Source organism: Lissotriton vulgaris, chromosome 9, assembly GCF_964263255.1.
Source record: "Lissotriton vulgaris chromosome 9, aLisVul1.2, whole genome shotgun sequence".
In the NCBI taxonomy this organism is placed as follows: domain Eukaryota; kingdom Metazoa; phylum Chordata; class Amphibia; order Caudata; family Salamandridae; genus Lissotriton; species Lissotriton vulgaris.
The window spans coordinates 763,340,229-763,367,435 of record NC_141697.1 but is presented as its reverse complement, the minus strand read 5'-3'; the positions used below and the strand labels follow the sequence as shown (position 1 = coordinate 763,367,435).

General features: G+C 47.2%; 1 protein-coding gene across 3 annotated transcripts in view; it reads left to right on the top strand.

Annotated features, from left to right (window-relative positions):
* Positions 1-27,207, top strand: part of LOC147692219 (kinesin light chain 2-like) — a 359,953-nt gene that overhangs the window by 136,492 nt on the left and 196,254 nt on the right. For all 3 annotated transcript variants that reach the window (XM_086938492.1, XM_086938494.1, XM_086938493.1), the window contains exons 7-10: positions 17,559-17,660; positions 18,102-18,275; positions 18,718-18,817; positions 21,594-21,643. In XM_086938492.1, the coding sequence (XP_086794618.1) occupies positions 17,559-17,660; positions 18,102-18,275; positions 18,718-18,817; positions 21,594-21,643 (426 nt within the window). The remainder of the gene's footprint in view (positions 1-17,558; positions 17,661-18,101; positions 18,276-18,717; positions 18,818-21,593; positions 21,644-27,207) is intronic.

Below are 27,207 nucleotides of genomic sequence, written 5' to 3'. Positions count from 1 at the left end.
GACAGCATTGGCTTTAATCCCCTCTACATCTACCACAATGTTACAATGCACTCTGATGACATTGAGGAATATTTTCTGTTAGATACTTTTGAGCCATCACACAGATCCACTCAAATTCTTCCCATGATCAAAGGAGTCATTAAGCACGCTCCAGAAATATTCAAAGATCCTGTACGTGCTAGGGTACTGAATCCAAGAATAGAAAAGAAATATAGGCCTGCACCCTCTGACCCAACCTATATTAGGGACATCCTCCTCTAGACTCCTTGGTGGTGTCCAATGCAAGAAAAAGAGCGAATTCACAGACTTCTGGTGAAACGCCCCCACCTGACAAGGAATCCAAAGTTATTGATGCGTCTGGTAAAAGGATTGCTGCACAAGCTACAAATATATGGCGCATTGCAAATACACAAGCCCTTCTCTCACGTTATGACAGGGCTCATTACGACCAATTAGGGACACTAATACAGCACCTTCCAGATCAATATAAAGATCAGGCAACTGAGCTCATTCAAGAAGGCAAATTCATTTCAAATGCCTCAATAAAATGTGCACTAGATGTCGCAGACACAACTGCTAGAGCTGTAAATACTAGCGTGATACTCAGGAGACATACATGGCTGCGCATTTCCGGGTTCAAACAACAGGTGCAAACCACAATTTTGAACCACCCTTTTAATTAAAACCAGTTATTTGGTCCAGAAGTAGACACCACTGGAGAAAATGAAAAAAGACACGGACACGGCAAAGTCAATGGGAGCTCTACAGTCCACACAGACTAGAGGTTCTTTTAGTCGCTCCTTTTATAAAGGAGGCTCTAAGCAAACTGGAGCTGACACAACAACATCTTTAAAGACACAAACATCCTCTAACAAAGGATATTTTAGAGGAGGATACAGGGGCAATAATAACAAGGGAAGAGGACGTGGTAACAGCAATCGCTCCTCCTCCACAACTAAACAGTGACTTCCCTCTGCTCCCCCAACAGCATTCCACTCCTGTGGGGGGCAGATTAACACAGTTCCTGCCTGCCTGGAACTCCATCACAATGGACAGGTGGGTGAGACAGATTATCCAACATGGGTACTGCCTAGAACTTACAGCAACCCCCCCAACATACCACCCAGGCAGCATCCTATGTCTACAGATCACCTGACTCTGCTTCAACAGGACGTCCTAGCACTTCTACAAAAAGATGCTATTCAACTAGTCCCATTAGAGGAACAGGGGACAGCGGTTTACTCGCTGTATTTTCTAATTCCCAAAAAGGACGGGACACTGAGACCAATTCTCGACCTCAGGCCCCTCAACATTACATACAATCAGATCATTTTCATATGATCACTCTGCAACAAGTGCTCCCACTATTGCAACAAGGCGATTTCCTTTCAACGCTAGACCTAAAGGACGCCTATTTTCACATCCCAATACATCCTGCTCACAGGAAGTACCTACGGTTTGTAATACAAGGACAGCCCTATCAGTTCAAAGTCCTTCCATTTGGTGTCACAACAGCTCCACGGGTGTTCACGAAGTGCTTAGCAGTAGAAGCAGCACAGCTCAGAAGACAACAGATACACGTCTTCCCTTACCTGGACGATTGGCTCATAAAAGCCAAATCATTCCACCAATGTGTACAACACACTCGGCAGACAATTCAACTGTTGCACAACTTAGGGTTTACGATCAACTACACAAAGTCGCACCTAGAACCTTCGCACGTGCATCCGTATCTAGGAGCTACCATAAACACATCTACAGCTCTAGCGTATCCCAGTCCAGCCAGGATACAGAGCATTCAAGCCTTAGTCTCAACTTTTCAACACCACCAGTCTCTCCAAGCAAGAGTGTTCATGAGATTAATAGGCATGATGGCATCTTGCATCTTCATAGTGCCACATGCAAGACTGCAAATGCGTCCATTACAAGAGTGTCTGGCACAACCGTGGAATCAGGCTCAAGGTCAGCTCACAGACCTGGTGTTGGTAGACAGCCGTACGCATCGCTCTCTGCAATGGTGGAACACCAAAAACTTGACAAGAGGACGGCCGTTTCTCGAGCCTGTTCCACAAATAGTGCTCACAACAGACTCATCCCTCACAGGATGGGGAGCCCACCTCGTACACCACACTACTCAAGGTCGATGTAACAACCAACAAAAGCTGTTGCATATCAACCATCTAGAGTTGCTAGCGATATTCTTAGCACTCAAAACTTTTCAACTTCAAGTATAGAACAAAGCTGTCTTAATCCGGAAGGACAATATGACAGCAATGTACTATATATGAAAACAGGGGGGGGGGGCACACTCTCTGCAACTGTCCCAGCTCGCACAGAACATTTGGAGATGGGCCGTTCCTCAAAACATATATCTGTTAGCGGAACACCTTCCAGGAGTTCACAATCAGATAGCGGATCTGTTAAGTCGGCAGTCACAACAGATTCAGATTCCTTACCGCCCCACTCATCCTCCCCGTTCTGCAAACTGATTTCTATGGTTAAGGTCATCCCTTTCAGGGCCCTAGTTTCATGGCACTAGTGGTCAGTTTCTTGCATGGCTCTGCGTTCCTGGTGCAGAAAGTCATTTACAGAACTGACGTCTGCGCGCATGGGTGAAGCCTAAGTAGTCTCTGTGATGTAATCTCAGCACTTATGACGCCAGCAAAGGACGAGGAGCCGCACGACCCCACCTAGCGACGCACAGGGGTACTGCTGTCAAAAACTTTCCCGATCCAGTCTGACGACTGGGGATATTCTAAGGTAAGGAACCTATCACTAACTAATGTCTCTTACAGATATATCGTTACACAGGTTGTAACTTGTGCAACTACATGATACCCAACTCCTCATTGCATTTGGCTAAGAAGTGCAGGAGTGTCCTTAGATTTTTGGTGGAGGTTGATACATTACCAGTATGTGATTTTACACAATCTGAAATCTGCATCCCAGAATTTCTCCAAATGTATAGTTGTAGTTGAAGTCCACCTTCGTTGTTACAGGATCTTTATATAGCCATATTTACTGACTTGCTGATCAAAATAGTCAACACAATAGATTTGGAAAGAGACCTGCACAACACAATCTCCTTTCTGTATTATCTGAATCTGGAAATCAATTTCCCAAAAGTCAATTGTGTTGCTAATCCAAACACTGACACTCTAGAAGTAATACAAAAAAATGTGTTCCTTCGGAGGACAGGATATCAGTCGTTTCAGAAATTTTTTATCAGCTTAGAGAAATTCCAAAGCTGACAGTGTATTAGATTTCCTTGTTCGTGGGATAAGTGGCTTCTTGCATTATCCCAAATGTAAGGTTGCGTTTGAGACTTTTACAAGAATGTTTAGAATAACAATGCAAATAGAGGACTATAGGAATGATATGCTGTAGCTTCCACAAATTGCTGATCCATCCTTCGCACGGAGGTGCAAGAGGAGCAACCTTTTTTACTGGTTGCCTTTTTAGCAGATTATTCTTTATCGAACAGTAGTAATGGGTTCCTTAATCAGGCTTGGGAGCTCACCTAGGCAACCTATCTGTAGAAGGCCTATAGTCCGCAAAGGGAAGAGTTCTTACTAGATCCAGACCACTTCTTACCCAGGAATCTGTTGATTTAAAAGCAATTCATCTGCCAAGAGTTCAGCATCAGCAAGCAAATCTCATCAGTGGATTCCAAGAAGAAAATCACAAATGGGTGTTAGATAACAAAGTGCTACAAGAGGTGTTCTCAGACTGGGTCGACCCAGGGATAGATTGGTTTATCATACCTCAAAACACCAAGCGCCCAAGTTTCTCCTCTATCAGATTGGAACTGGCTGCCTGGGCAGTGCCCTTTTGATCAGCTGATCATTGAAAGTTACTGACCCCCCTCATAATCTCTCTAGTTGAAGTTGTGCAGATATCAAGCCACATTGATTCTGATTGCCCCACAATGGTGACTCCTGGACCTGCTGCAAATGTCATTAAAACCATTCAAGAAATTGCTGTACTTCCTAAACCAGCTTACTAGATATCAAGGACAACTACTCCATATTAGCCTGGCTCCATTGATTTTGACAGCATGGCTCCTTACATACATAAACTTACCTCAGTTTTGTATAGATATTTTAAAGGGATCTTCGAGACCAGCAGCTAGTTCCTCCTCCTCTTTTACTGTCCTATGGAAAATATTTTTTGTTTTGTGGTGCCAAAAGAAAGATCATAATTTAGTTTTATATCAAAATTAAGTGATAATGCCATACTTACTACATCTGGTTAAGTCTAAGCTACATCTTTCTTCGATTAAGCTCCATTTGACTGCAGTAATACTCTGGAGGAAAGGCACTCATCACCCCTCCTTCAAAGTTCCAACAAAGACTTTATTTAGGGTTTAAAGACATTTTTTTTCGTCAGTGAGAGCCCATTCCACTCCATTGGAATGTAAATTAGTACTTTCCAAAATAATGGATCCCCTTTTGGAAACTAGGTTCTTTGCTGCATCTAACCTTGAAGGCTTCTTTTTAGTTGCTTTTCAGTTGCTGTCACTTGTGTCTGGTAGTGATCTGCAGGTCAATTTAGTTGTTGAACCCTCTGCAGTGTTTCATTCTAATAGGATAGCAGTGAAGGCTTGCCATTCCTTGTTGCCCAGTGTGAACTGAGAATTTCATATTAAACAAATAATTAGCATTCCAGTGTTTTTCACTAATCCAGCCACACTGGCAAAATGACGGTTCCTCCAGTCGTGAGGGGCTAGTAGAGTTCCATGTTTCTATCTGTAAACAAACGCATCAGTAAGTAAATATAAACATCTTTGCATACAGGATTAGCAGCCTCCAAACAATCTGTTCATGCAAGATTGTTTGTTGCAGTTATTATCAATTGGCAAATTTAATCTCTGCAGGTAAGGTCAAATGCCCATTGTACCATAGGAAAAGTGGCTACTATGGCCTGATTAGAAAATGTTCCTTTAACTAAAATTTATAGGGCAGTCATTTGGAAGGTGCGATTCTAAAACGAAAGCTGGTTCTAGCTTAGATTAAGCCACTTCTAAGAATCTTTTTATGTTTACTAGCCTTTTGGGTTCTTTGTCCTTTATTGCTTCTGGACTAAAGCTGCATTACCTGGGGATTTGGTTGCTACTCTAGTCTAACATTTATGACTTCTCAATTGAGAGCCTGTGATGCAGAAAAAGTGTCATACTCCTAGTCTTAGTTCTGCATGCTAGTGATCCTCACTGAAGTCATAAACAACCTCATGCCTCCCCAGATTTTTTTCATGGTTACTTACAATGAAGGTCATCAAATATCCGCTCTCCAACTCTTTATCTTCGTCATGAAGAATCGACTCTGAAAGGCAACTGCCTGAACAAAGCGATTGGAAACCTGTAGGTCTCTGACTGACACTGGTTGCTGTTTGCGCTTTAAAGCTTATAGGCCTAGTTTTTACTCACATTTTTAAGTTAAGAACTAAATGTGCAACAATGTAGTTTGTAGAAAAGATTTTTATTTTCAAATAGATAACATTTCAGGAAAATCTTCAGCCTTTGATTGTACGTGAATGTTGTGCCATAGCACTGGTAATTGGTTGATTCTTCACCTTTTTTGTAAAGTATGCGAATAAGGTAATCTGGAGGTCCCAACATGCAGTAGGGAAAAATTCTAAGTGTATATGACTTCATCAAAGATCAGTGTAATACAGAACAAGATTTCTGCAAATAAATAACCATCTCTTAACCTTTTTTCAGTTGTTTTGACACCCTTCAGAACCATTCTTGTTGTTTACTGTGCTGTCCCATCCAGTCAGTCTTCCATGTGTTCTCACCTCACTTTGTCATCTATCTGTCAAAATTTGTATATAGAGCAAGCAGCTGGGTTCTAGCGGACAGCATCACCAGAACTAATCACAGTATTAACAATCTATATTGCCCACCTCAAATGATCGGCTGCCAGTAGATCATGAAATAAATACAGCACTTTGTGGATGAGGCAACAGAAAAAACATTAAAAAAACAAAACACATGTACATATTCGGACAGACGAAATTGGTCTTGTCGTAATTCTTCTTTTATTGTCAGATGTATTGTTTGGTATGCACAGGAATAAGATCAGCCAACGTGTTTCGCCCACAGAAAGGGCTTCTTCAGGGCAAAAAAATTGAGGTATGATAGAAACTCAATGAAGGTTTTTCCAAGGTTGCGTAAACAGTGGAATCTTTAGCTCGCAGTGTGAGGTGTGAGGGTCTTCGATCAGGACCCGTGTCCGGTTTTTCTCAAGCAGCCAGCGTTCTGGTGCGCAATACCCTCACACCAACTGAATTGTGAATGGATATGCAATTTGAGATTCAGTGAAAATTGCCCATTCACAGGAGCTTTCAAAACAACCTGCCTAATGAATAATAATTAGGCATGTCACAATTTGCAACCACCCTGTGATATATTGCATTAAAGGGACAGGTTGTGCTCTCCTGTTTGGCAATACTTTGATGGGATAAGGGTAGGGGAGGAACAGGCAGTGGGCCCTTGCTTCCTCAACTCCGCAAGCATGGCTCCTAATGGGGAAGCTTTTCCCTAGAAGCATCTTTCCCCTTCTGATCAGTTACTTCCCCATCTTAGGAGTTGGTAACTGAGCAAAGGTTTGTGATAATAATTGTGGTCTTATACAGCTAATACATTCCATTGCAACTCCTACGTGGAGAAGGGCACGCATTTCACTCTCCCTCCTATTTGCAATTTGTAATTGATTGCAAAACCCCTAGTAAGAGTCATACAGACTTTCTGACTGCTAACCGAACTTTGATACATTGGAAAAACCATTTGTTTATGCGAACCACAGGCTTTATAACTGCTAAATACATATGTACATGCGGTCCCTAAAGCTCGAATATTATACGCCTGTTACCAATGTTCTCTTCCTCCTAAAAGTTCTGCATGAATGGCAATTAGAATTTGGAATATTAGGGGCACATAGGCTGTGTTAAAATTCAAATATACATTTTGGAGTTCCTCAATAAGGGGATCCTGTAACACTGATCTATTGGACCTGTAATAAACAATTTGATAATTTTATGATAGTGATTAAAAAGTGACAAAAGGTGTTAAAGGCTTCAGGCAAGTGGTGCGCTTCTTTCTTGATAAAAAAAAAACTCATTTCAATGGAAAATCCCAAATTCGGAACTCCAATACCCAGCAAAGAGTCACTCTCTTACTTCCCACAGAAAATTTACCTCCTCAAGATTGAGATAATATAAAGTGACTAATCATGTTCCACGGGGTGCTTGTCTGTGGTCTGTTGTTTAACATGCATGTACCTTCCTGGAGCAGCTGGTAAAAATGAAGGTAATGTTTCATAACCATGCTGGTAACCACCAGGTAGAATTCTATCTTATAGCTTACCAGACAAGGTTGCCGGAGAGTAGTTAATACATTTGACAACATTTGACATAATCAAACAATAGATTGTTGAGGTTGCATGCTTTCATCAGAAAAGTCCACGGTGAATATTCGTCATTTGGCTTATGTCAAATCACAACAGAGAAAAAAGTCAAAATCCTGGGATTCATTTGAGACCATGTATGACCATGAAGGCTAAGGTACTTACAACACTTGCATCACCAACATTTCACTTACTGCTGTCATTTATTTATTTTGAAAAGCATGGGGCAGGCATTCCATTTGAGAAGAGAAGGCTACAAACTGCCCCAGAAGGCCCATTTGCCCTCAAGGAAAGGGGTAGCCCTGATACATTTCTAGATGGATGGGAAGGTGTCTTTGAAGAGATCTGTTTTTAGTTATTGTGAGAAGTTGGCCTGATATGTAGTGTTTCCAATTCTGGAACCACTGGGTATCAGTCCAAACAAACCCCAAAGATGTCAGGTTGTAAGTCAACCTTGTAGACAAGCTATCCTAGTGGTAGCATGGACTAAGCAGCCTTAAAGGCTTAACTTAAGAGGTCGTGTTAAGCGAGCTTGTTTTACCACATACAATCCTGTAATCAAATGAAAGGACACCACACAAGTATATATTGTAAAAATATATGTATTTATTTCTAAATTACTCCCCAGTACTCTTTATGAGGAAAGGGGCACAAGCGTTAAATCAAAAGCACTGTTAAACATATAAAGTTGGCACAATTATGGCTGAGGGCGGGGGGCCACTCAGACCATATACTAAAAAAATGGTATAAGTAACACTTATCGAACAATGGTTAGGCCTAGGGCCTAGAGATTCGCTGGGAGCAGTCAGGACAAGCAATGAAGAAGTCGGGAGTAGCCCACAGGAGACGGGTGCAGCACGGAAAGTGCGGCTCGCACCAATGCAAAGTCAATGGTGCGTAAAAGTTGGATAAAGTGAATTAAAAGGTACTTCCGCTGAACCTAGGAACACAAAACTTTAGACACAGACCCTAGAGGTGTGTACCAGTGTAAGGACACCGGCGTTGCAAAGTTACCTCACCCACAGGCCGTGGGTGCACAGGGTCGAAGTGGCGTCGGGTTCTGTCACGCAGGTTCTTGGTGCTTGAAGCTGTTGCAGCTGCAGGCGCTGTGAAGCAGAAGTGTCCGGTGGATCCAAGGGTGGATCTGAAGTGGTGAAGACCTGAAAGCAGAGGGGACAATGTTCAAAGTCACTGACCAGTGACCACCGTGGAACCAGATTGGAACCAGGCAAAGTCGGGTGCAAACAGGTGATCAGGGGTTGCTTCTCTCTGCAGCTGCGTGGACACGAAGAGGTCAAAGACGTCCAGGAGTCGATCACGAGCTGTCCCTCGAAGGCTCTAGCTGATGGCGGTGTCGGCAACTCGATTGAAGCAAACAAGCCTTGGCTAATGCAAGCCACGGGGAAAGTGAAAAAGGCTTATTACTCGGACCAGCAAGGTCAGAGCGGGTACTCCTTTCTACAGGAGCGAGGGCAGGTCTGGAGCAACCAGACCCACAGTGTAAATTGTAGGTTTCGTCGCCAAGATGGCCGCTGACCACGTGACAAGCGGACGGGATGGCGAGTCGAGTGGCACAAAACAAAAGGGCCCCACGCAGATCGTGGAGATGCTGGAGGGCTGATCTTTGGTGCAAATGCTGCTCGGTTATGGGGCTTCTCAAAACCCCAAAGCACAGAGTCGAGGGTGCCTCGGGTGCTGCGCAGTCAGCGTCTCGGGGGTCTTTCAAGATGGCCGCTCCCACGTCTCTCGGTGCCTCCACGGGTCCCTTCTTTGCAGGGACTGTGAATCGGGCTGGGAAAAGTCTGGGAAGCTGTGTCTTGTCAGGCTCTGCACTCGGGCTCCGGCGGGAGGCGGTGGCAAAGCAGACGTCGAGGTGCTGGGTGGTGCCTGTGTTCACAGGGTGGCCCCTCCTAGGCCACAAGGGAGATGCTCTTCAGTCTTCTATCATCAGAATGTCGAAGTCCAGTCGTCTTCTTAGTTTAAAGTTGATTTCAGGATGATCTGAGTTGCATTGGCACTGCTCCCCCTCTTATTCCAATCTGAGGGGTGGATCTCCTGCTAGGTCCCTCCCCTATGGGTGGGACCAGGAAGGGGGGTGGTTACACCCCCTTTCCTTTGTCCAGGTCTCACTGGAGCTGGGGCTGGGCTGCCCCAGAACCGGTTTGACCGGATTATGCAAGGGGAAGCCTTGTGCTCCCCAGGCACTGTCTGGTTTCATTCAAACCTCCCTGCTACAATCCACTATCTCCTGTCTGGGGTGGTGTCACACCTCCCTGTGACAGGAAATCCTTTGTCCAGGCCTCCTCTGCTGAGTTTCGGTCAGCAGCAGGAGGTCAGACATGTGTCTGTGGCAGAAGCATCCATTTTGTGGATCTGAGGCTCTTTTAAAAATCAACCGCGTTTTAGCAAAAGTAACATGTCGTCCCCTCTAGAGGGGTGGAATGCTACCCCCGTCACCAGGACTGGCGAGGGGGTAGTATTCCAAATCGTATGACACCTTACACGACATGTTTTGATAAAGCCAAACCAAAGTTGACATATAACCGCGAGGATTATAATGCACTTAATAGTATATGGTTTGGCATTATCCCGGAACAGCTAAGGGAATTGGTCCCGACAGCTGCAGACAGGCTCAGCTCATGCTAGAGCACCATCTCACATTAAACCACGCACTCTGCCTTCAGGATTGTTAAGGCCTGCCATAGGAGTGGCTCACAGGTTTATATGTGTCCAGATAGGTTTAGATATAGGCATACTATATCTAAGCAAGGGGTGATTACACCACCTTGCCCCAGCTGAGTGATCAGCCAGTTGTGTCAATTTTAGATAGCCAGCCAGGGGTGGCAAAAGATATGCTGCAGCCCCTGGTAGGCCTTGGATGCACCTATGCCCTGGGCACCTATAGTGCTCTGTACAGGGGCTGATAAGGTGACCCAAGCCAATCTAGTTATGCACCTAGGGTACATGGAATCCATTTTACAGAGAGAGCAGATAGCCTGGGGCCCTGATTAGCAGGGAACCAGGCCAACTAAGTCGAAAACCAGCTAAACACAAGGCAAAAAATCTGGGGTAACCATAGTCAGGTAGCCACCTTCCTACATAACCCCCCCCAAACGAAAGGAGATAAGGCTATCCTTGGCCAGGTAAGCCTTTATTGCCTGAGTGGCCATATAAGGAAGTACCTGCACTAGCATGGGTACCCCCTGTCTCATGGTCCACTAAGCAGTCCCTCACCCTAGGGGTATTAGAGGGTCTCCACCATAGGGAATCACTACCTTGGGTGTGTTTATGCAAAGTTAAAGGCTGGTTTGGATATGGAGCATTGAAGTGAGGCTCCACTATTTTTGGGCTCAACTTCCTCCAATTATCTTCCACCATGTGTGCCTTTCTTTCTTCAACTGAGTTGCACTGAGCTCTCAGGGTCAACCTCTGGCTACCTAAAGCTGGAGGCTGGGTCCCTCTGTTTGGCTTGCTGGAGGGACAGTTCAGGTTTGGGCCCTTTGGATCCCAGGTTTGGCTGTGCCCAACAGAATCCATCTGTGGGAGGTCCCTAACTGTTTTTAAGGGGGCTCCCTCAGGAGTTTTTAAAGTTTTCACCTTACTAGGCCTACTAGTTTTGGTGCCCCTAATCTGTTGATGGGGGTGCTTTATTTGACAGGGGGCCCTCTGGGTCTCACTGTCCTTCTTGTCCTCTGCAGCAATGGGCTGACTAAGGCAAGGTAGAGAGGGGCAGGTTACCTGCTCCAGACTGGATCCCACCTGAGAAGGGTCCACTGCCATCAGAGGCTCTGTCAGGCCAGGCCTAACAACCTCTGGGGCAGTTCCTTCATCAGGGGTAAGATCAGTTCCCTGAGGAGGCTGATCCTGTCCTACTGTCTGGTGAGGGGGAGATTTCTCTTCCTCCTCCATGCTCTCAGTTTGGGTGGAGTGATCCATAATTTCAGGCTTCACAACACACATATCTGTTTGAGTTTGGGCTGTGGCCATCACAGCCCCACCAACCTTTTCAGGAGGAGACTCAGTTTGGGTTTCTGCTGTTATCATAACAGCTTTGCTATTCTGTTTTGGAAGAGCTTCTGGTAAAGATGGGGCAGAGAGTTGCTCAGCCCTACCAACCCTTTCAGGAAGGACATCTTGAATTGGGGCTATAGCCAGTACAGCCCCACTAACCTTTCCATTGGAATGTACCATTCTAGAATGGATTTCCTGTTCAACCTCAGCCCAGGCTGAGATTTCCAAATCATTACCCAGTAGACAGTCTACAGGCAAGTTTGGTGACACTGCCACTCTCTTTGGGCCAATGACACCTTCCCAGCTGAGACTTACTACTGCCATGGGATGATTTGTTTGGATGCCATCAATGTTTGTTACCTGGTATGTGGCACCAGGTAAAAGTTGCTTAGAGGGGACTATACAGTCAGTCACCATGGTGATGCTAGCCCCTGTGTCTCTAAAAGCTTCAACTTTCAAACCATTGATGATGGGTTCTTGTCTATATTTGCTCAAGGTATTTGGGCAAACTGAGAAGTTGGCAAACCCCATGCCAGTCTCATAAACAAGATCATTTGGGGATGGGGACCTGGATAGGCCAGGGTCCCCTTGGGCTCCAAAAGTAAACCCACCCAGATTCCTGGGTGTGCTCCCACTTCCTGGGGGATTACTGCTGACAGTAACAGGAGGTGTTGGAGCTGGCTTTGGAGGTATGTTTTCTTTATTGCCATTCTTGGGACAACAGCTGTCTGTTTTGTAATGCCCAACCTGTTTACAGGCATGACAATAAGGCTTTTTGTCAGTTGATGAAGTGTCTTGGGACCCACCCCCATTCTTGGAGTTTTGGGGCCCTGGGGAAGTCTTTTCTTTACTTTTATCCCCACCATTATCTTGAGGCTTGGTAGACTCCTTCTTCTGGTTATTGTCCTGATTCTTAGGCCTAATCCTGGTTCTGACCCATTTATCTGCCCTCTTTCCCAATTCTTGGGGAGAGGTCAAATCTGAGTCCACCAGGTGCTGGTGTAAGAGCTGGTTCTGACAATTACTTAGGATCTGCTCCCTCATAATCAAATTATACAATCCTGTGAAGTCATGTACTTTGCTGCCATTTAGCCAACCCTCCAGAGCCTTAGTTGCACAATCAACAAAATCAGTCCAGTCCTGAGTCTTTGTCTTCTGGGTGTCTCTGAACTTTAACCTGTACTGTTCAGTGGTTAAGCCAAACCCATCTATCAGAACACTCTTCAGGACTTTGTAATTGCTGGCATCCTCATGTCTGACAGTGAGGAGCCTATCTCTCCCTTTCTCTGAAAAGGAGTACCATAAGATTGCTGCCCACTGTTCCTCAGGAACCTGCTGTACCATGCAGGCTCTCTCCAGAGCAGTCATCCATTTGTGGATGTCATCCCCTTCCTGATAGGGGGGCACAATCTTTGTCAGGTTTCTACTATCATAGGACCTGGGTTTCTCTTTAGGAATTTTGCTGCCACCAGTGGCATCTAAGCCACACAATTTTCTTTCTCTTGCTAAAGCAAGTTTAGCTTGAGCCAAGGCTACCTCTTCCCTTTCTATTTGGAGTTGGACAGCCCTCATCCTGGCCCTATGCTCTTTTCTCTGGGAGGGAGTCATCCCTCTTTGAGATTCTCTTGAGGCACTAGAAAGATGAGAGTCCCTTGATTGAGATCTCACCCTCCTGTTACCTGGGAGAATTTGGTTATGAGATCTGGAGTGGTGCTGGCCCTCTCCATTCTCATGTAGGTCCAGGTTGGCCTGGTTAAGCCTGGCAACCTGTACCTGGTTTCCCCTCTGATCCTGATCTTCAGGCTCTTCTAAATCAGAGCCTTCCTCTTCCTCTTCCTCCTCCTCTTCTTCTTCTGGAAGATTCTCATTCTCAGGGGAGTGTATCCCTTCACCTGAATCTAAGGGAGCCTGACTCACCTTATCTAAGTCATCCTTTTCTAGGATAGCTATTAGGGAAGGAATGGTAGGGCCTCTGCCCCTTTTTAGCCCCCTGGCTGTGCACAAGGCACTCAGGTCTTTGTGGCTAAGGTTGTCATATCTGGATGTTGTCCCTATAGGATCAACTATTACAGGAGCAGAGCCTGAGGCTCTACCTGTATCAGACATGACTGCTAGTGAGGTGTAAGTGATGCACTTACCTACACTGAGTGTTTTCCTACTGTACCTTGCTAGTGAGTTGTAGTCAGGGTGTGCTAATCCCTTTAATCTACAACTACTAAGTTCAGTAGAACTTAATATGCTAAGCTTTTGATTTATATGTACCTAGAGGTACTTGATGTGATCTTTCAATTTGATATAAAGATTGCAATGGTAAAACAAACAGCAAGCTCAAATCCGCACCGCTGCACACCAATGTGAGAAGTTGGCCTGATATGTAGTGTTTCCAATTCTGGAACCACTGGGTATCAGTCCAAACAAACCCCAAAGATGTCAGGTTGTAAGTCAACCTTGTAGACAAGCTATCCTAGTGGTAGCATGGACTAAGCAGCCTTAAAGGCTTAACTTAAGAGGTCGTGTTAAGCGAGCTTGTTTTACCACATACAATCCTGTAATCAAATGAAAGGACACCACACAAGTATATATTGTAAAAATATATGTATTTATTTCTAAATTACTCCCCAGTACTCTTTATGAGGAAAGGGGCACAAGCGTTAAATCAAAAGCACTGTTAAACATATAAAGTTGGCACAATTATGGCTGAGGGCGGGGGGCCACTCAGACCATATACTAAAAAAATGGTATAAGTAACACTTATCGAACAATGGTTAGGCCTAGGGCCTAGAGATTCGCTGGGAGCAGTCAGGACAAGCAATGAAGAAGTCGGGAGTAGCCCACAGGAGACGGGTGCAGCACGGAAAGTGCGGCTCGCACCAATGCAAAGTCAATGGTGCGTAAAAGTTGGATAAAGTGAATTAAAAGGTACTTCCGCTGAACCTAGGAACACAAAACTTTAGACACAGACCCTAGAGGTGTGTACCAGTGTAAGGACACCGGCGTTGCAAAGTTACCTCACCCACAGGCCGTGGGTGCACAGGGTCGAAGTGGCGTCGGGTTCTGTCACGCAGGTTCTTGGTGCTTGAAGCTGTTGCAGCTGCAGGCGCTGTGAAGCAGAAGTGTCCGGTGGATCCAAGGGTGGATCTGAAGTGGTGAAGACCTGAAAGCAGAGGGGACAATGTTCAAAGTCACTGACCAGTGACCACCGTGGAACCAGATTGGAACCAGGCAAAGTCGGGTGCAAACAGGTGATCAGGGGTTGCTTCTCTCTGCAGCTGCGTGGACACGAAGAGGTCAAAGACGTCCAGGAGTCGATCACGAGCTGTCCCTCGAAGGCTCTAGCTGATGGCGGTGTCGGCAACTCGATTGAAGCAAACAAGCCTTGGCTAATGCAAGCCACGGGGAAAGTGAAAAAGGCTTATTACTCGGACCAGCAAGGTCAGAGCGGGTACTCCTTTCTACAGGAGCGAGGGCAGGTCTGGAGCAACCAGACCCACAGTGTAAATTGTAGGTTTCGTCGCCAAGATGGCCGCTGACCACGTGACAAGCGGACGGGATGGCGAGTCGAGTGGCACAAAACAAAAGGGCCCCACGCAGATCGTGGAGATGCTGGAGGGCTGATCTTTGGTGCAAATGCTGCTCGGTTATGGGGCTTCTCAAAACCCCAAAGCACAGAGTCGAGGGTGCCTCGGGTGCTGCGCAGTCAGCGTCTCGGGGGTCTTTCAAGATGGCCGCTCCCACGTCTCTCGGTGCCTCCACGGGTCCCTTCTTTGCAGGGACTGTGAATCGGGCTGGGAAAAGTCTGGGAAGCTGTGTCTTGTCAGGCTCTGCACTCGGGCTCCGGCGGGAGGCGGTGGCAAAGCAGACGTCGAGATGCTGGGTGGTGCCTGTGTTCACAGGGTGGCCCCTCCTAGGCCACAAGGGAGATGCTCTTCAGTCTTCTATCATCAGAATGTCGAAGTCCAGTCGTCTTCTTAGTTTAAAGTTGATTTCAGGATGATCTGAGTTGCATTGGCACTGCTCCCCCTCTTATTCCAATCTGAGGGGTGGATCTCCTGCTAGGTCCCTCCCCTATGGGTGGGACCAGGAAGGGGGGTGGTTACACCCCCTTTCCTTTGTCCAGGTCTCACTGGAGCTGGGGCTGGGCTGCCCCAGAACCGGTTTGACCGGATTATGCAAGGGGAAGCCTTGTGCTCCCCAGGCACTGTCTGGTTTCATTCAAACCTCCCTGCTACAATCCACTATCTCCTGTCTGGGGTGGTGTCACACCTCCCTGTGACAGGAAATCCTTTGTCCAGGCCTCCTCTGCTGAGTTTCGGTCAGCAGCAGGAGGTCAGACATGTGTCTGTGGCAGAAGCATCCATTTTGTGGATCTGAGGCTCTTTTAAAAATCAACCGCGTTTTAGCAAAAGTAACATGTCGTCCCCTCTAGAGGGGTGGAATGCTACCCCCGTCACCAGGACTGGCGAGGGGGTAGTATTCCAAATCGTATGACACCTTACACGACATGTTTTGATAAAGCCAAACCAAAGTTGACATATAACCGCGAGGATTATAATGCACTTAATAGTATATGGTTTGGCATTATCCCGGAACAGCTAAGGGAATTGGTCCCGACAGCTGCAGACAGGCTCAGCTCATGCTAGAGCACCATCTCACATTAAACCACGCACTCTGCCTTCAGGATTGTTAAGGCCTGCCATAGGAGTGGCTCACAGGTTTATATGTGTCCAGATAGGTTTAGATATAGGCATACTATATCTAAGCAAGGGGTGATTACACCACCTTGCCCCAGCTGAGTGATCAGCCAGTTGTGTCAATTTTAGATAGCCAGCCAGGGGTGGCAAAAGATATGCTGCAGCCCCTGGTAGGCCTTGGATGCACCTATGCCCTGGGCACCTATAGTGCTCTGTACAGGGGCTGATAAGGTGACCCAAGCCAATCTAGTTATGCACCTAGGGTACATGGAATCCATTTTACAGAGAGAGCAGATAGCCTGGGGCCCTGATTAGCAGGGAACCAGGCCAACTAAGTCGAAAACCAGCTAAACACAAGGCAAAAAATCTGGGGTAACCATAGTCAGGTAGCCACCTTCCTACAGTTATTTTGAAAGCTGTGAGAGTATGTTAATTTCTATGCACTGGGGATGGTTAGTTCCATTACTGAGCTACTATGGTCCATATTGATTTCTAGCCTAGGGATTGTCAATTAAATCTGACCGGATTTGTTTGAGGTGCTCTGCTTGGGGAGGAGTATGTACATTTTGAGAGTAACAAGATAGAGTGCATAACAAAATGTAATCTACCAATACAAAATTTTTAAAACTGATGGTAGTTCATAACTCGTCTAATGGAGCATTTACTAATTTTCCAAGAAGAGAACAAATGACCCCTAACTCCTAATAGAGTTTACTGGCAGCCAGTTGAGACCAGAGTCAAATGGCATACTTTAAACACGGCCTACAAATCAATATTAGGGAATGTGCCAGTCAGTTTAAAAAATATAAACAAATGCATCACCCTGCACTGCAAGACAATTGGGAACCAGTGAACACATCTACTGGTCCACTGAACACATCTACTGGTCCACCTATTGAAACCCATCCAATAATCTAAAGCATTGGGTTGTTTGTTCCCAACCTTGGCAGGCATGATGTGGAAAGACTCTGACTGTCTAAAACGTAAATGGAACCCACTGTCAATTATGTAATCGAAAAAGGCAATTTCTTCTAGATGAAACTGAGTTATAGTTATTACCCTGTCTTATGACTCTTGCTTAACTCTTCATCTAATGAGCTTACCCATCTCCTATTGATTGTACCCATGATGTCTTCCGTCACAATTCATCATCTTGTTGGTCAAACCCCACCCTCCACCATCCCCACTCTCACCATTACTCATACCTTTTGTACCAATCAACTCCATGTAGCATGCCTGGTACAGTCCACTTGTTTGTTTAATTTCATGTTTTCAAGGTCCATTGTTTCCTGTTTCTTTCTTCCCTTAAGCTTGCTTCCTCTTCCCAACCTCTGTTCCCCAAGCTCCACTGCCTTTTGAGATGTATTGGGCTCAGCAAATGACTGTGTCAGACTGCTCTGTTCTGCTGCTAGGTTAACTCACTGACTAGATTGACTTGTGTTCTGTGCAGGTTGCAGCCACCTTAAATAACTTGGCTGTTCTTTACGGCAAGAGAGGGAAGTACAAGGAAGCGGAGCCACTGTGCAAGAGGGCGCTGGAAATCCGGGAGAAGGTAAGAATGATACATGGCCTGGTGATGAAAGAACAACAAACCAGTTGGGGTGAAAACTGCACTACCTCAAGGACATCTTTGATTTCTGCCTTCATTTCGATGTTCCTCTTTCTAGATGAACTTAAATGGCTATGGATTTGGAGGGGCTGGGGAAACAGAAGTTGGGTTTTAAATCACCAGTTAGTAGGTATCTTATGTAGTTCTTCTTTGATCCCCACAAGTATTCAAAGTGTTGCAACCCCTTCTTCCCCTCTTGCTTGTGTCCGGCACCAATTAGGTGTTCAGAATCGAGTCACAGCTGCCACACCTGAGAAAAGGGATGGTGGATTGGGAACCAGAGGACTTTGCTCATAGAGTAGTGGCCTTGATCAGAACCTTACGTTTTTTTTGGTGTGTCTGCCTTTCTTTCATTAATTAACCACTACCTTTTGCACACTCCAGGTACTGGGGAAGTTCCATCCAGATGTAGCCAAGCAGCTGAATAACCTGGCACTGCTTTGCCAAAACCAGGGAAAATATGATGAGGTGGAATATTATTACCGTCGAGCACTGGAGATTTACCAGTCTAAGTTGGGACCGGAAGACCCCAATGTGGCTAAGACCAAGAACAATCTGGTGAGTGAGGGCCAAGTATTGGAGGTCTCTTGACAGGGATAGGGAATTGGGGAGCAATGAAGTGTGGACTGAGGAGGCTGTGTTCTGAGGAGAGTGGAGGTGAGGGTCTCAAGAACAGACTGTAGGATTCTGGGAGGCTGGTCAAAAAAAGGTAGAGGAGGAAAAGCGGAGATCAGAAGCTGAAGAAGGTAAGCAAGGATCCCAGGGAGGATCGGTACGGCCCAGGGGATAGAGCGAAAAAGTATGGGCCCAGATGAGTTGGGAAATCTGGCTTGTGGTAGTCCAGGAGCTTGGAAGGCAGTGTCTGTGGTGGATCTTGGAAGGGGTGTTTCCGTAGTAATAATGCAATAGTGTTAAATACATGGAGGAAAAAGTCAGTTCTTTCACAGGGTAGTATTTCTTTAAAAGATTGTAAGTGAATCCTCATCTTTCCTTCTCCCAGGCCTCTTGCTATTTGAAGCAGGGCAAGTACAAAGACGCAGAGACACTGTATAAGGAGATCCTCACTCAAGCTCACGAGAAGCAGTTTGGATCTGTTGAGGGTGCGTATTGGTGCTTCATTGAGAATTTGGAGATCGACGTGGCTGACACAAATAACAGGGGCTGAATAAACAGTAAATAGGCATTGCCATTACCTTTCAACAACGATTGTTTCCTTTAAGGTCACTGTCAATCCTCCCTGCCTTTGAATAAGTGCATCCCCACCATTTTGAATCAGTCCCCTTTCTCTTGCTTGTAGCCGAGCCATCATTATTAATATCAGCCTTGCTTCGAGATCCATCACTTTCAGATCTGTCCTCCTCAGAACTCAGTGCTTTTGCTTCATTGTATATGCACTGACTCCCTTTTAGTGGTAGTTGACCATTTCCACCCGAGGCCCAGTGGATTGGGCTTGCTATCCCAAACTCTTCCAGTAGCTGTCTACCATCTTCACCTCTAAATCCCAATGCACCTCTTCATCTTTGCTCTCTTGCATTCAGCTAGCAAGCAGCTCTATTCATATTTAATATGTGATGCATGAGCCTTTTCTCAATGCAGCCCAATCTCATCTTTCCTATAAGCACATCTTGGCATTTGGAAATTGAGAGATAGCCTATTGTTTTGAACAGCGCGCAAGAATTTGCCCTAAGGTTGTTATTTTAGAATAGTGGATTGTTTCCTTGTGCTATGCAGAAACACCTATTAGAATTCAGTCACCCCAAAACATAGTATTCCTCTTAACTTCAACCCGTAGCATTCACACGGTAGAAAGCTTCTCAAGCGACTGAAATCAGTGCATTAGTACTGCCTTAATGCCCCCTCCTTCCGAGATTAATTTGTATCTGCAGGTCCGCTTTTTCAATTCCTGTGCCTCGCCTTCCAGAAACATTGTTTTAGTCTTCTTCCACTGTGCAGCCGGTTATCATGTCTCTGCTTCCCAGGCCTTCTCCTTAGCCCCCAAAAAGAGTGTCTCTACCTTTGTAACCCTACCATTGCAGCATACCCATAGAAACACTAGGATCAGCATTGCCTTACTCCTGCCACAAGGCAGTAGATCCACCCATCTTGAAATTTTGTGCTACTATATAATCTTATTCCTCAAACATTCACTGATTTAAAGGCACTTCTGGCCATCCCTGCTCACAATCTATGTGCAGCTATATCATGTTGCACCTGTTTCCTCACTCGCACGCTACAGGGTTTCATCTCCAGCCTTGAAATTTTGCATCGTGCCTGCCTCACACCGCCTCTTTAGCCCCATCTCTTTCAAGCAGATGTCATTCATCTCCTCTCCCAGAACTTACCCCTCATCTCGCATCCTGGGTCTGTATTATAGGGCCTGCAGTTCCACTCCGCACACCCTCAAAATGTGTACGCTGGATGCAGACAGGACAAGTGCACTCTTTCTGCACTTGTAATGTGCTGTTTACTGTGCTGCGCTAACTTGCAACCGCTCTGTGAGCAGCACATTAGCAAAAGATGTACTGGCTGTTGAAACCACCTGCTCTACTGTCACTGCAGGCGACATTGCCGTACCTTTAAAGTGGAGCAGGAATGTCTCTGAAGGCCATGTGCAATGTGTGACTGTACCCACAGTACTTGTGGAGTCCATAGGGCACCGTGCACTCCTCCCAGTGAACACTTCTGGGGCACTCTGACTGGTATTGCCTCTGGTGGTGCAGTCTGTTCACTTGCTTTTCCTTTGCCCTCGTGTCTCCAATATTGCTTATGAGCAACGGCAAATACTCCCTCATGTGCATAGGGCCACACTACCGTGCAAATGAGGGGATGCCCACTTGTAGTCATGCCAGCACACATTTAGTGCCAGAGTGTTCTATATTACAGAAGGGTCTGCACAAGCTTTTGCTGCCCCTACTGTAATACCAAAATGCCACAGCAGCACACAAATAATTCACTCATACCTGTTGTGTTCCTGGGGCAATTTGTACAGTATACCCCTAGTTGTCAGCTACATTTTTTATTTTTTTAAATACATCTGTTGCTCTTTATATTGGCCTCGTATGAATGCTTTCTACTCCTCAAATTACTTCCAAACAGTTGGAAAGGGGTACAACAGTCTTTTGAAATGTGCACCAGATTGGCCTTTTCTGTTTTGTATTATTTCAGTATGTGGCCATGCTGAGACCCCAGTTTTACCCTCAAAAGGTAGCAAATCTGCTTCACTTCAACCCATTTTCTCTTCTTCAACCTAGACTGTCCCAAACGCCTGCAACCCAGTGTATCAGCTTTGCAGCTGTCCCACCACATTAGTTAGCAGGCAAATGTTTAAATTCTTGAAGCTTTTTGCCCATCCCAGGCAGCTGGTGACCTAACTTTTGCTACCCAAATACTATGTGTTGATCTCCCCTCACTTCCAGATAGATTATCCTAACACTTTTCCCAGCCCTTTCTCCGTTCACCATTCTGCCCGCTGCTTCAATGAAAAAAAATGAGTTTCTACCTGCATTAACCTCCCATTTCCAATGAATGTCCACATACCCATTATCTAAATTACAGTACCGATTCTGGTTTTGTCTCATTGTCATTGTCGAATAAAATATTGACTTCGTAGGCCTTGGTACTGCATTCTAATGTTTGATATTGAAATGCCTCTGTTACAGTAGCGCCATAAGAACTTCAGAAAATGCCTGTGTTGTGTGTTGTCCTTAGTGTAAATTTAAGAAACATGCATGCATGTCACTGCTGTTCCTCAGTCGGATCCCTGATTTTAGAGAGCTATTAAATGAGGCTGTGTGACCTACCATAGTGGCTGTGGAAAGATTGAGGGTGAGTGAGGATCAATACTAATGATCTCCATTCTTTACTCCGTCGCTGCAGGAGACAATAAACCCATCTGGATGCATGCTGAAGAACGGGAGGAAAGCAAGGTGAGCTGAGTGTGGGTTAAAGGTCTAGTCCTAAATAGATCCTGCCTACATTTGTGCTTTTTTTCGGTATTCCGTGTGCTTCCCGCTTTGGTGCTTAAACTCTGCAGACATTTAATCTCTAGCCTGTGACCCATCGAAAATGAATCTCCCTTTTTCTGGGAGCATTGGCAGGTTCCCTTTCCAGATAGTGGCAGTATGATTAAAGCTTGTGCAGCTGTGTGCATGTTTTGTGCGTGCTTCCCAGTTTCAGTAGCTTTGAATATTCCCTTGCTAATAGATAGGGTGGCCTAGTGCTCCCTTTTGTAACTTATAGCAATGGTTTCATAGGAATCACTAGACAATTCTTATTGCTAATCACTACTAGGTAAATAATGTTTACTATACCAAAGCAGGAGCAAAACATATTCTGCTTTCCAAATACATAAGGCAGTCTATGTCATAAATATGATCCTTACACAAAGGAGACTTCATTTGTAGTCATTATGCTTAAGGTACAGAAATAAAGAGCAACGAGCAATCGTTATCCTAATTCCTGCAATACATATATCATTGTCTAACCAGTAAGATCCCCAGTTAGAATTTCACTTACACTTTAAGGTATATAAACTTCCAGTAAAATTAGTATTCTCTCTTTAATTATGTTTTATGGCTATGTTGCTAGGCAGATTTTGCTTCCTTATTTTCCACCTTGCTTCATTTCTCTATCCACTTGATATCGATTTTTTTCTGACAAGAGTGCCGACCTTTACAGTGTTGAACAAAAAACAATTCTACTGGGCCAAATCCAAGGCAAAAACATTATGCTTCACATATTTGAGCCATTGATGTGCACCTGCTCTAGGGAATCTTTACCACATCATTACAGATCTACTTAAAATATAGAAGAGCCTTGTTTGTACACAATTATATCAAAATTCTAAAAGCACTTGTGCCATCTCGTGCCCCCAGACCTTTGATTCCCACTTCCTATTAACTGGATTTATAGAAGTTTCTCAATCAGTTAGCCAGTAGCGGTTTAATAATTAAGCGCTCATTTCTGTGCCCTGTATATTCTCCCCCATACTGTATTTCATTCCTTTCCTATGCCTTATTCAGTTGTTAGGCCTATCCTCTTTCAGTCTGTTTACTATTAAACAATCATCAGTCTGATTCAGTGCAAGTGTTTTGAAGGGTTCTCTGTTTTGTGGACAAATTACTTTATTAATTCTGATACCCAAATTATCATATGATTACAAAAGGATCATCGATCCTGTTCCAGCCCATTATTTTAAGATCTTATTTGTGCGATAATTTACTATTTTGCATTTACAGCCATCAGTTTGTTTTTGCCCAATTTAACAACCAATCTTTTTCTTTGACATTATGTTCTTAACTTAGAGAGCAAAATTTGTAGTCCCTTTTTTGCTCGGGACAGGAGGACTGCAAATAGTGATGGAACAGTAGTGTAATCTAACCAGGGTGCATTGTGTGCCATTTATGAAGTTCACCAATTACACTGCAAATATTTAAATTAAACGATTTTGATGAAGGCAATGGCCTTATCTAACCAATGGTGGTGATGTTGACCGTTTCAGTTATATCCCATTTTTAGATCTCGTGACGATTACGGAGCGAAAGCACGGTCTCGCCAGAGACCTATAGTCGCCGGCTCAGCTTCACAGGAGACAAGAGATAGTCACGCTCCTCTTCAAGAATCGTATCGGAGTGGGCCGCGCACACGAGTGCACATCTCCGGTCTTCTTCTGGGAAGCTCCAACACACACAGCCACACCTCCCCCTGCTTTTGCACACGCACACACACACACACACTAGCGCTCACACAGAGACGCACACACGAGCGCAAATGCACGCACACATACAGACACCCCCACCTGCCGCCGCACACATACACACCCCCCACCCGCTTTCGCTTCGCGTTTCACACAGGCACAGACACACGCACGCACACACATGAGCGCATACATACAGAGACACACACCATATACACCCCCCCGGCGGCCCCCGCCCCCAGTACAGTACTGATTACAGCAGAGGTATTCAAACTTTTCCAGGTTGAGCCCCCCCAGCTGAATTCCCCCAGATGTTGGGGTCCCCTCACCACCCGACCGAAACCTCAGGAATCCGGCACACCACATGATCGACTGCAACGCGCACACCACGGGCCATACCTGGCAAACAATGCTCAACACAACAAGAGTGCCTAGCAAACTGCAGGCCTGTGAGTGGGTGTGGCGAAACGACAGAGGCGTACCACACAGCTCAAAACACAATCCTCCAAGGCAAAGGAAGTCATCACAACCCTCCCCATCCATCATGTACACCTTGTCATCCACCAACTCCCCCACCATTCATTCCTTACCTCCATCTGTGCCCCATCCACATCCAAACCCCTTCAACCACTTTCAAACCCATCCACCATCCATCCCTCTATTCCTCAACTCAACCCTCCATCCCTCCATCCACCCCCTCACTCATCCATCCATCATCCATCGATCCCTTCACCCAATCCATCCCCTCACCAATCCATCCACTCCTCCACCCATCCATCCATCCAACCACTCACCCCTTCACCCAAGCTATCCTCCCACTCATCCATCCACTCCTCCATTCATTCATCCATCCATCCACTCCTCCATTCATCCATCCATCCACTCCTCCATTCATCCATCCACTCTTCCACTCATCCATCCAACCAACCACCCTCTCACCCATCCAGCCATCCCCCCACCCACTCATCCATCCACCCAGTCACTCATCCGTCCACCCACTCAACCCCCCACTCATCCATCCACCCACCCATCCATCCCTCCCGCTCTGCACCCTCCCCCCACTCATGCATGCACTCTCTGACCCATCCATCTCCATGCTCCTCTCCTCACCCATCTATGCACACACCTGCCCATCCACTCTGCCAATCATTCATCCATGTCCTCACTCATCCATCCATCCATCCTCCCCCTCTCTCTCCATTCCCCCCTCGCCCAGCCACCCATCCCTCCATCCACCCTTCACCCATCCACCCACTCATCCATCCACTCATCCACTCATGAATCCATTGACCTCTCACCCACCCCTTCACTCCTCCATCCATCCCCCCGTCCATCCACCCTCCTCAATCACCCATCCATCCCCACATCCACCCCTTCACTCATCCATCTATCCATTCACCCACCAATACATCAATATATCCATCCATCACCTCTCTCATCCATCCACCCACCGACTCGTCCACCATCCACCCCCCCATCGATCCATCCACCATTTCACTGATCCATCCATCCCTCCACCCATCCATCTACCCTTCCAACCATACACACATCCATCCACTCCCATCCATCCCTCCACTCATGCATCCATCCTCTCTCCCACCATCCATCCACCCCTTCACCTATCCATCCATCCCCTCACTCATCCATCCACCCCCCACCCATACATCCACCATGTCACCCACACATCCACCATTCCACCCATCACTCCACCCATACATCCACCACTCCATCCATACATCTATTCACCCACATGGCAACATAACGGACGTCTGGTGGCCGGCTCCACCGACATCCCTCGCTCTCCCTCTAGCTGCCTCTGTCTCCCTCTAGCTGCCTCTGTCTCCCTCGCTCTCCTTATGTCTCCCTCGCTATGCCTCCCTCGCTCTCCCTCTGTTTCCCTCGCTCTCCCTCTGTCTCCCTCGCTCTCTCTCACTCTGCCTCCCTCGCTCTCCCTCTGCCTCCCTCGCTCTCCCTCACTCTGCCTCCCTCGCTCTCCCTCACTCTGCCTCCCTCTCCCTCACTCTGCCTCCCTCTCCCTCACTCTGCCTCCCTCTGTCTGCCTGTCTCCCTCCCTCACTCTCCCTCTGTCTGCCTGTCTCCCTCTGTCTGCATGTCTCCCTCCCTCACTCTCCCTCGCTCTCCCTGTCTACCTCTGTCTCCCTCGCTCTCCCTCTGTCTGCTTTTGTCTCCCTCCCTCGCTCTCCCTCTGTCTGCCTGTCTCCCTCCCTCGCTCTCCCTCTTGCTGCCTCTGTCTCCCTCGCTCTCCCTATGTCTCCCTCGCTATGCCTCCCTCGCTCTCCCTCGCTCTCCCTCTGTCTCCCTCGCTCTCCCTCACTCTGTCTCCCTCGCTCTCCCTCACTCTGTCTCCCTCGCTCTCCCTCACTCTGTCTCCCTCGCTCTTCCTCGCTCTCCCTCACTCTGCCTCCCTCGCTCTCCCTCTGTCTGCCTGTCTCCCTCCCTCGCTCTCCCTCGCCCTCGCTCTCCCTCGCTCTCCCTCGCTCTCCCTCGCTCTCCCTCGCTCTCCCTCTGTCTCCCTCTGTCTCCCTCTGTCTCCCTCGCTCTCCCTCTGTCTCCCTCTGTCTCCCTCTGTCTCCCTCTGTCTCCCTCTGTCTCCCTCTGTCTCCCTCTGTCTCCCTCTGTCTCCCTCTGTCTCCCTCTGTCTCCCTCTGTCTCCCTCTGTCTCCCTCGCTCTCCCTCGCTCTCCCTCGCTCTCCCTCTGTCTCCCTCGCTCTCCCTCGCTCTCCCTCGCTCTCCCTCTGTCTCCCTCGCTCTCCCTCTGTCTCCCTCGCTCTCTCTCACTCTGTCTGCCTGTCTCCCTCCCTCGCTCTCCCTCTGTCTGCCTGTCTCCCTCCCCCTCCCTCTGTCTGCATGTCTCCCTCCCTCACTCTCCCGCGCTCTCCCTGTCTGCCTCAGTCTCCCTCGCTCTCCCTCGCGCTGCCTCCCTCGCTCTCGCTCTGTCAGCCTCTGTCTCCCTCCCTCACTCTCCCTCTGTCTGCCTGTCTCCCTCCCTCGCTCTCCCTCTGTCTGCATGTCTCCCTCCCTCGCTCTCCCTGTCTGCCTCTGTCTCCCTCCCTCTCCCTCTGTCTGCCACTGTCTCCCTCCCTCGCTCTCCCTCTGTCTGCCTGTCTCCCTCCCTCGCTCTCCCTCGCTCTCCCTGCCTCTGTCTCCCTCGCTCTCCCTATGTCTCCCTCGCTATGCCTCCCTCGCTCTCCCTCTGTCTCCCTCGCTATGCCTCCCTCGCTCTCCCTCTGTCTCCCTCGCTCTCCCTCGCTCTCCCTCACTCTGTCTCCCTCGCTCTCCCTTGCTCTCCCTCACTCTGCCTCCCTCGCTCTCCCTCTGTCTGCCTGTCTCTCTCCCTCGCTCTCCCTCTGTCTCCCTCGCTCTCCCTCTGTCTCCCTCGCTCTCTCTCACTCTGTCTCCCTCGCTCTGCCTCCCTCGCTCTCCCTCTGTCTGCCTGTCTCCCTCCCTCGCTCTCCCTCTGTCTGCCTGTCTCCCTCCCCCTCCCTCTGTCTGCATGTCTCCCTCCCTCACTCTCCCGCGCTCTCCCTGTCTGCCTCAGTCTCCCTCGCTCTCCCTCGCGCTGCCTCCCTCGCTCTCGCTCTGTCAGCCTCTGTCTCCCTCCCTCACTCTCCCTCTGTCTGCCTGTCTCCCTCCCTCGCTCTCCCTCTGTCTGCATGTCTCCCTCCCTCACTCTCCCTCGCTCTCCCTGTCTGCCTCTGTCTCCCTCCCTCTCCTTCTGTCTGCCACTGTCTCCCTCCCTCGCTCTCCCTCTGTCTGCCTGTCTCCCTCCCTCGC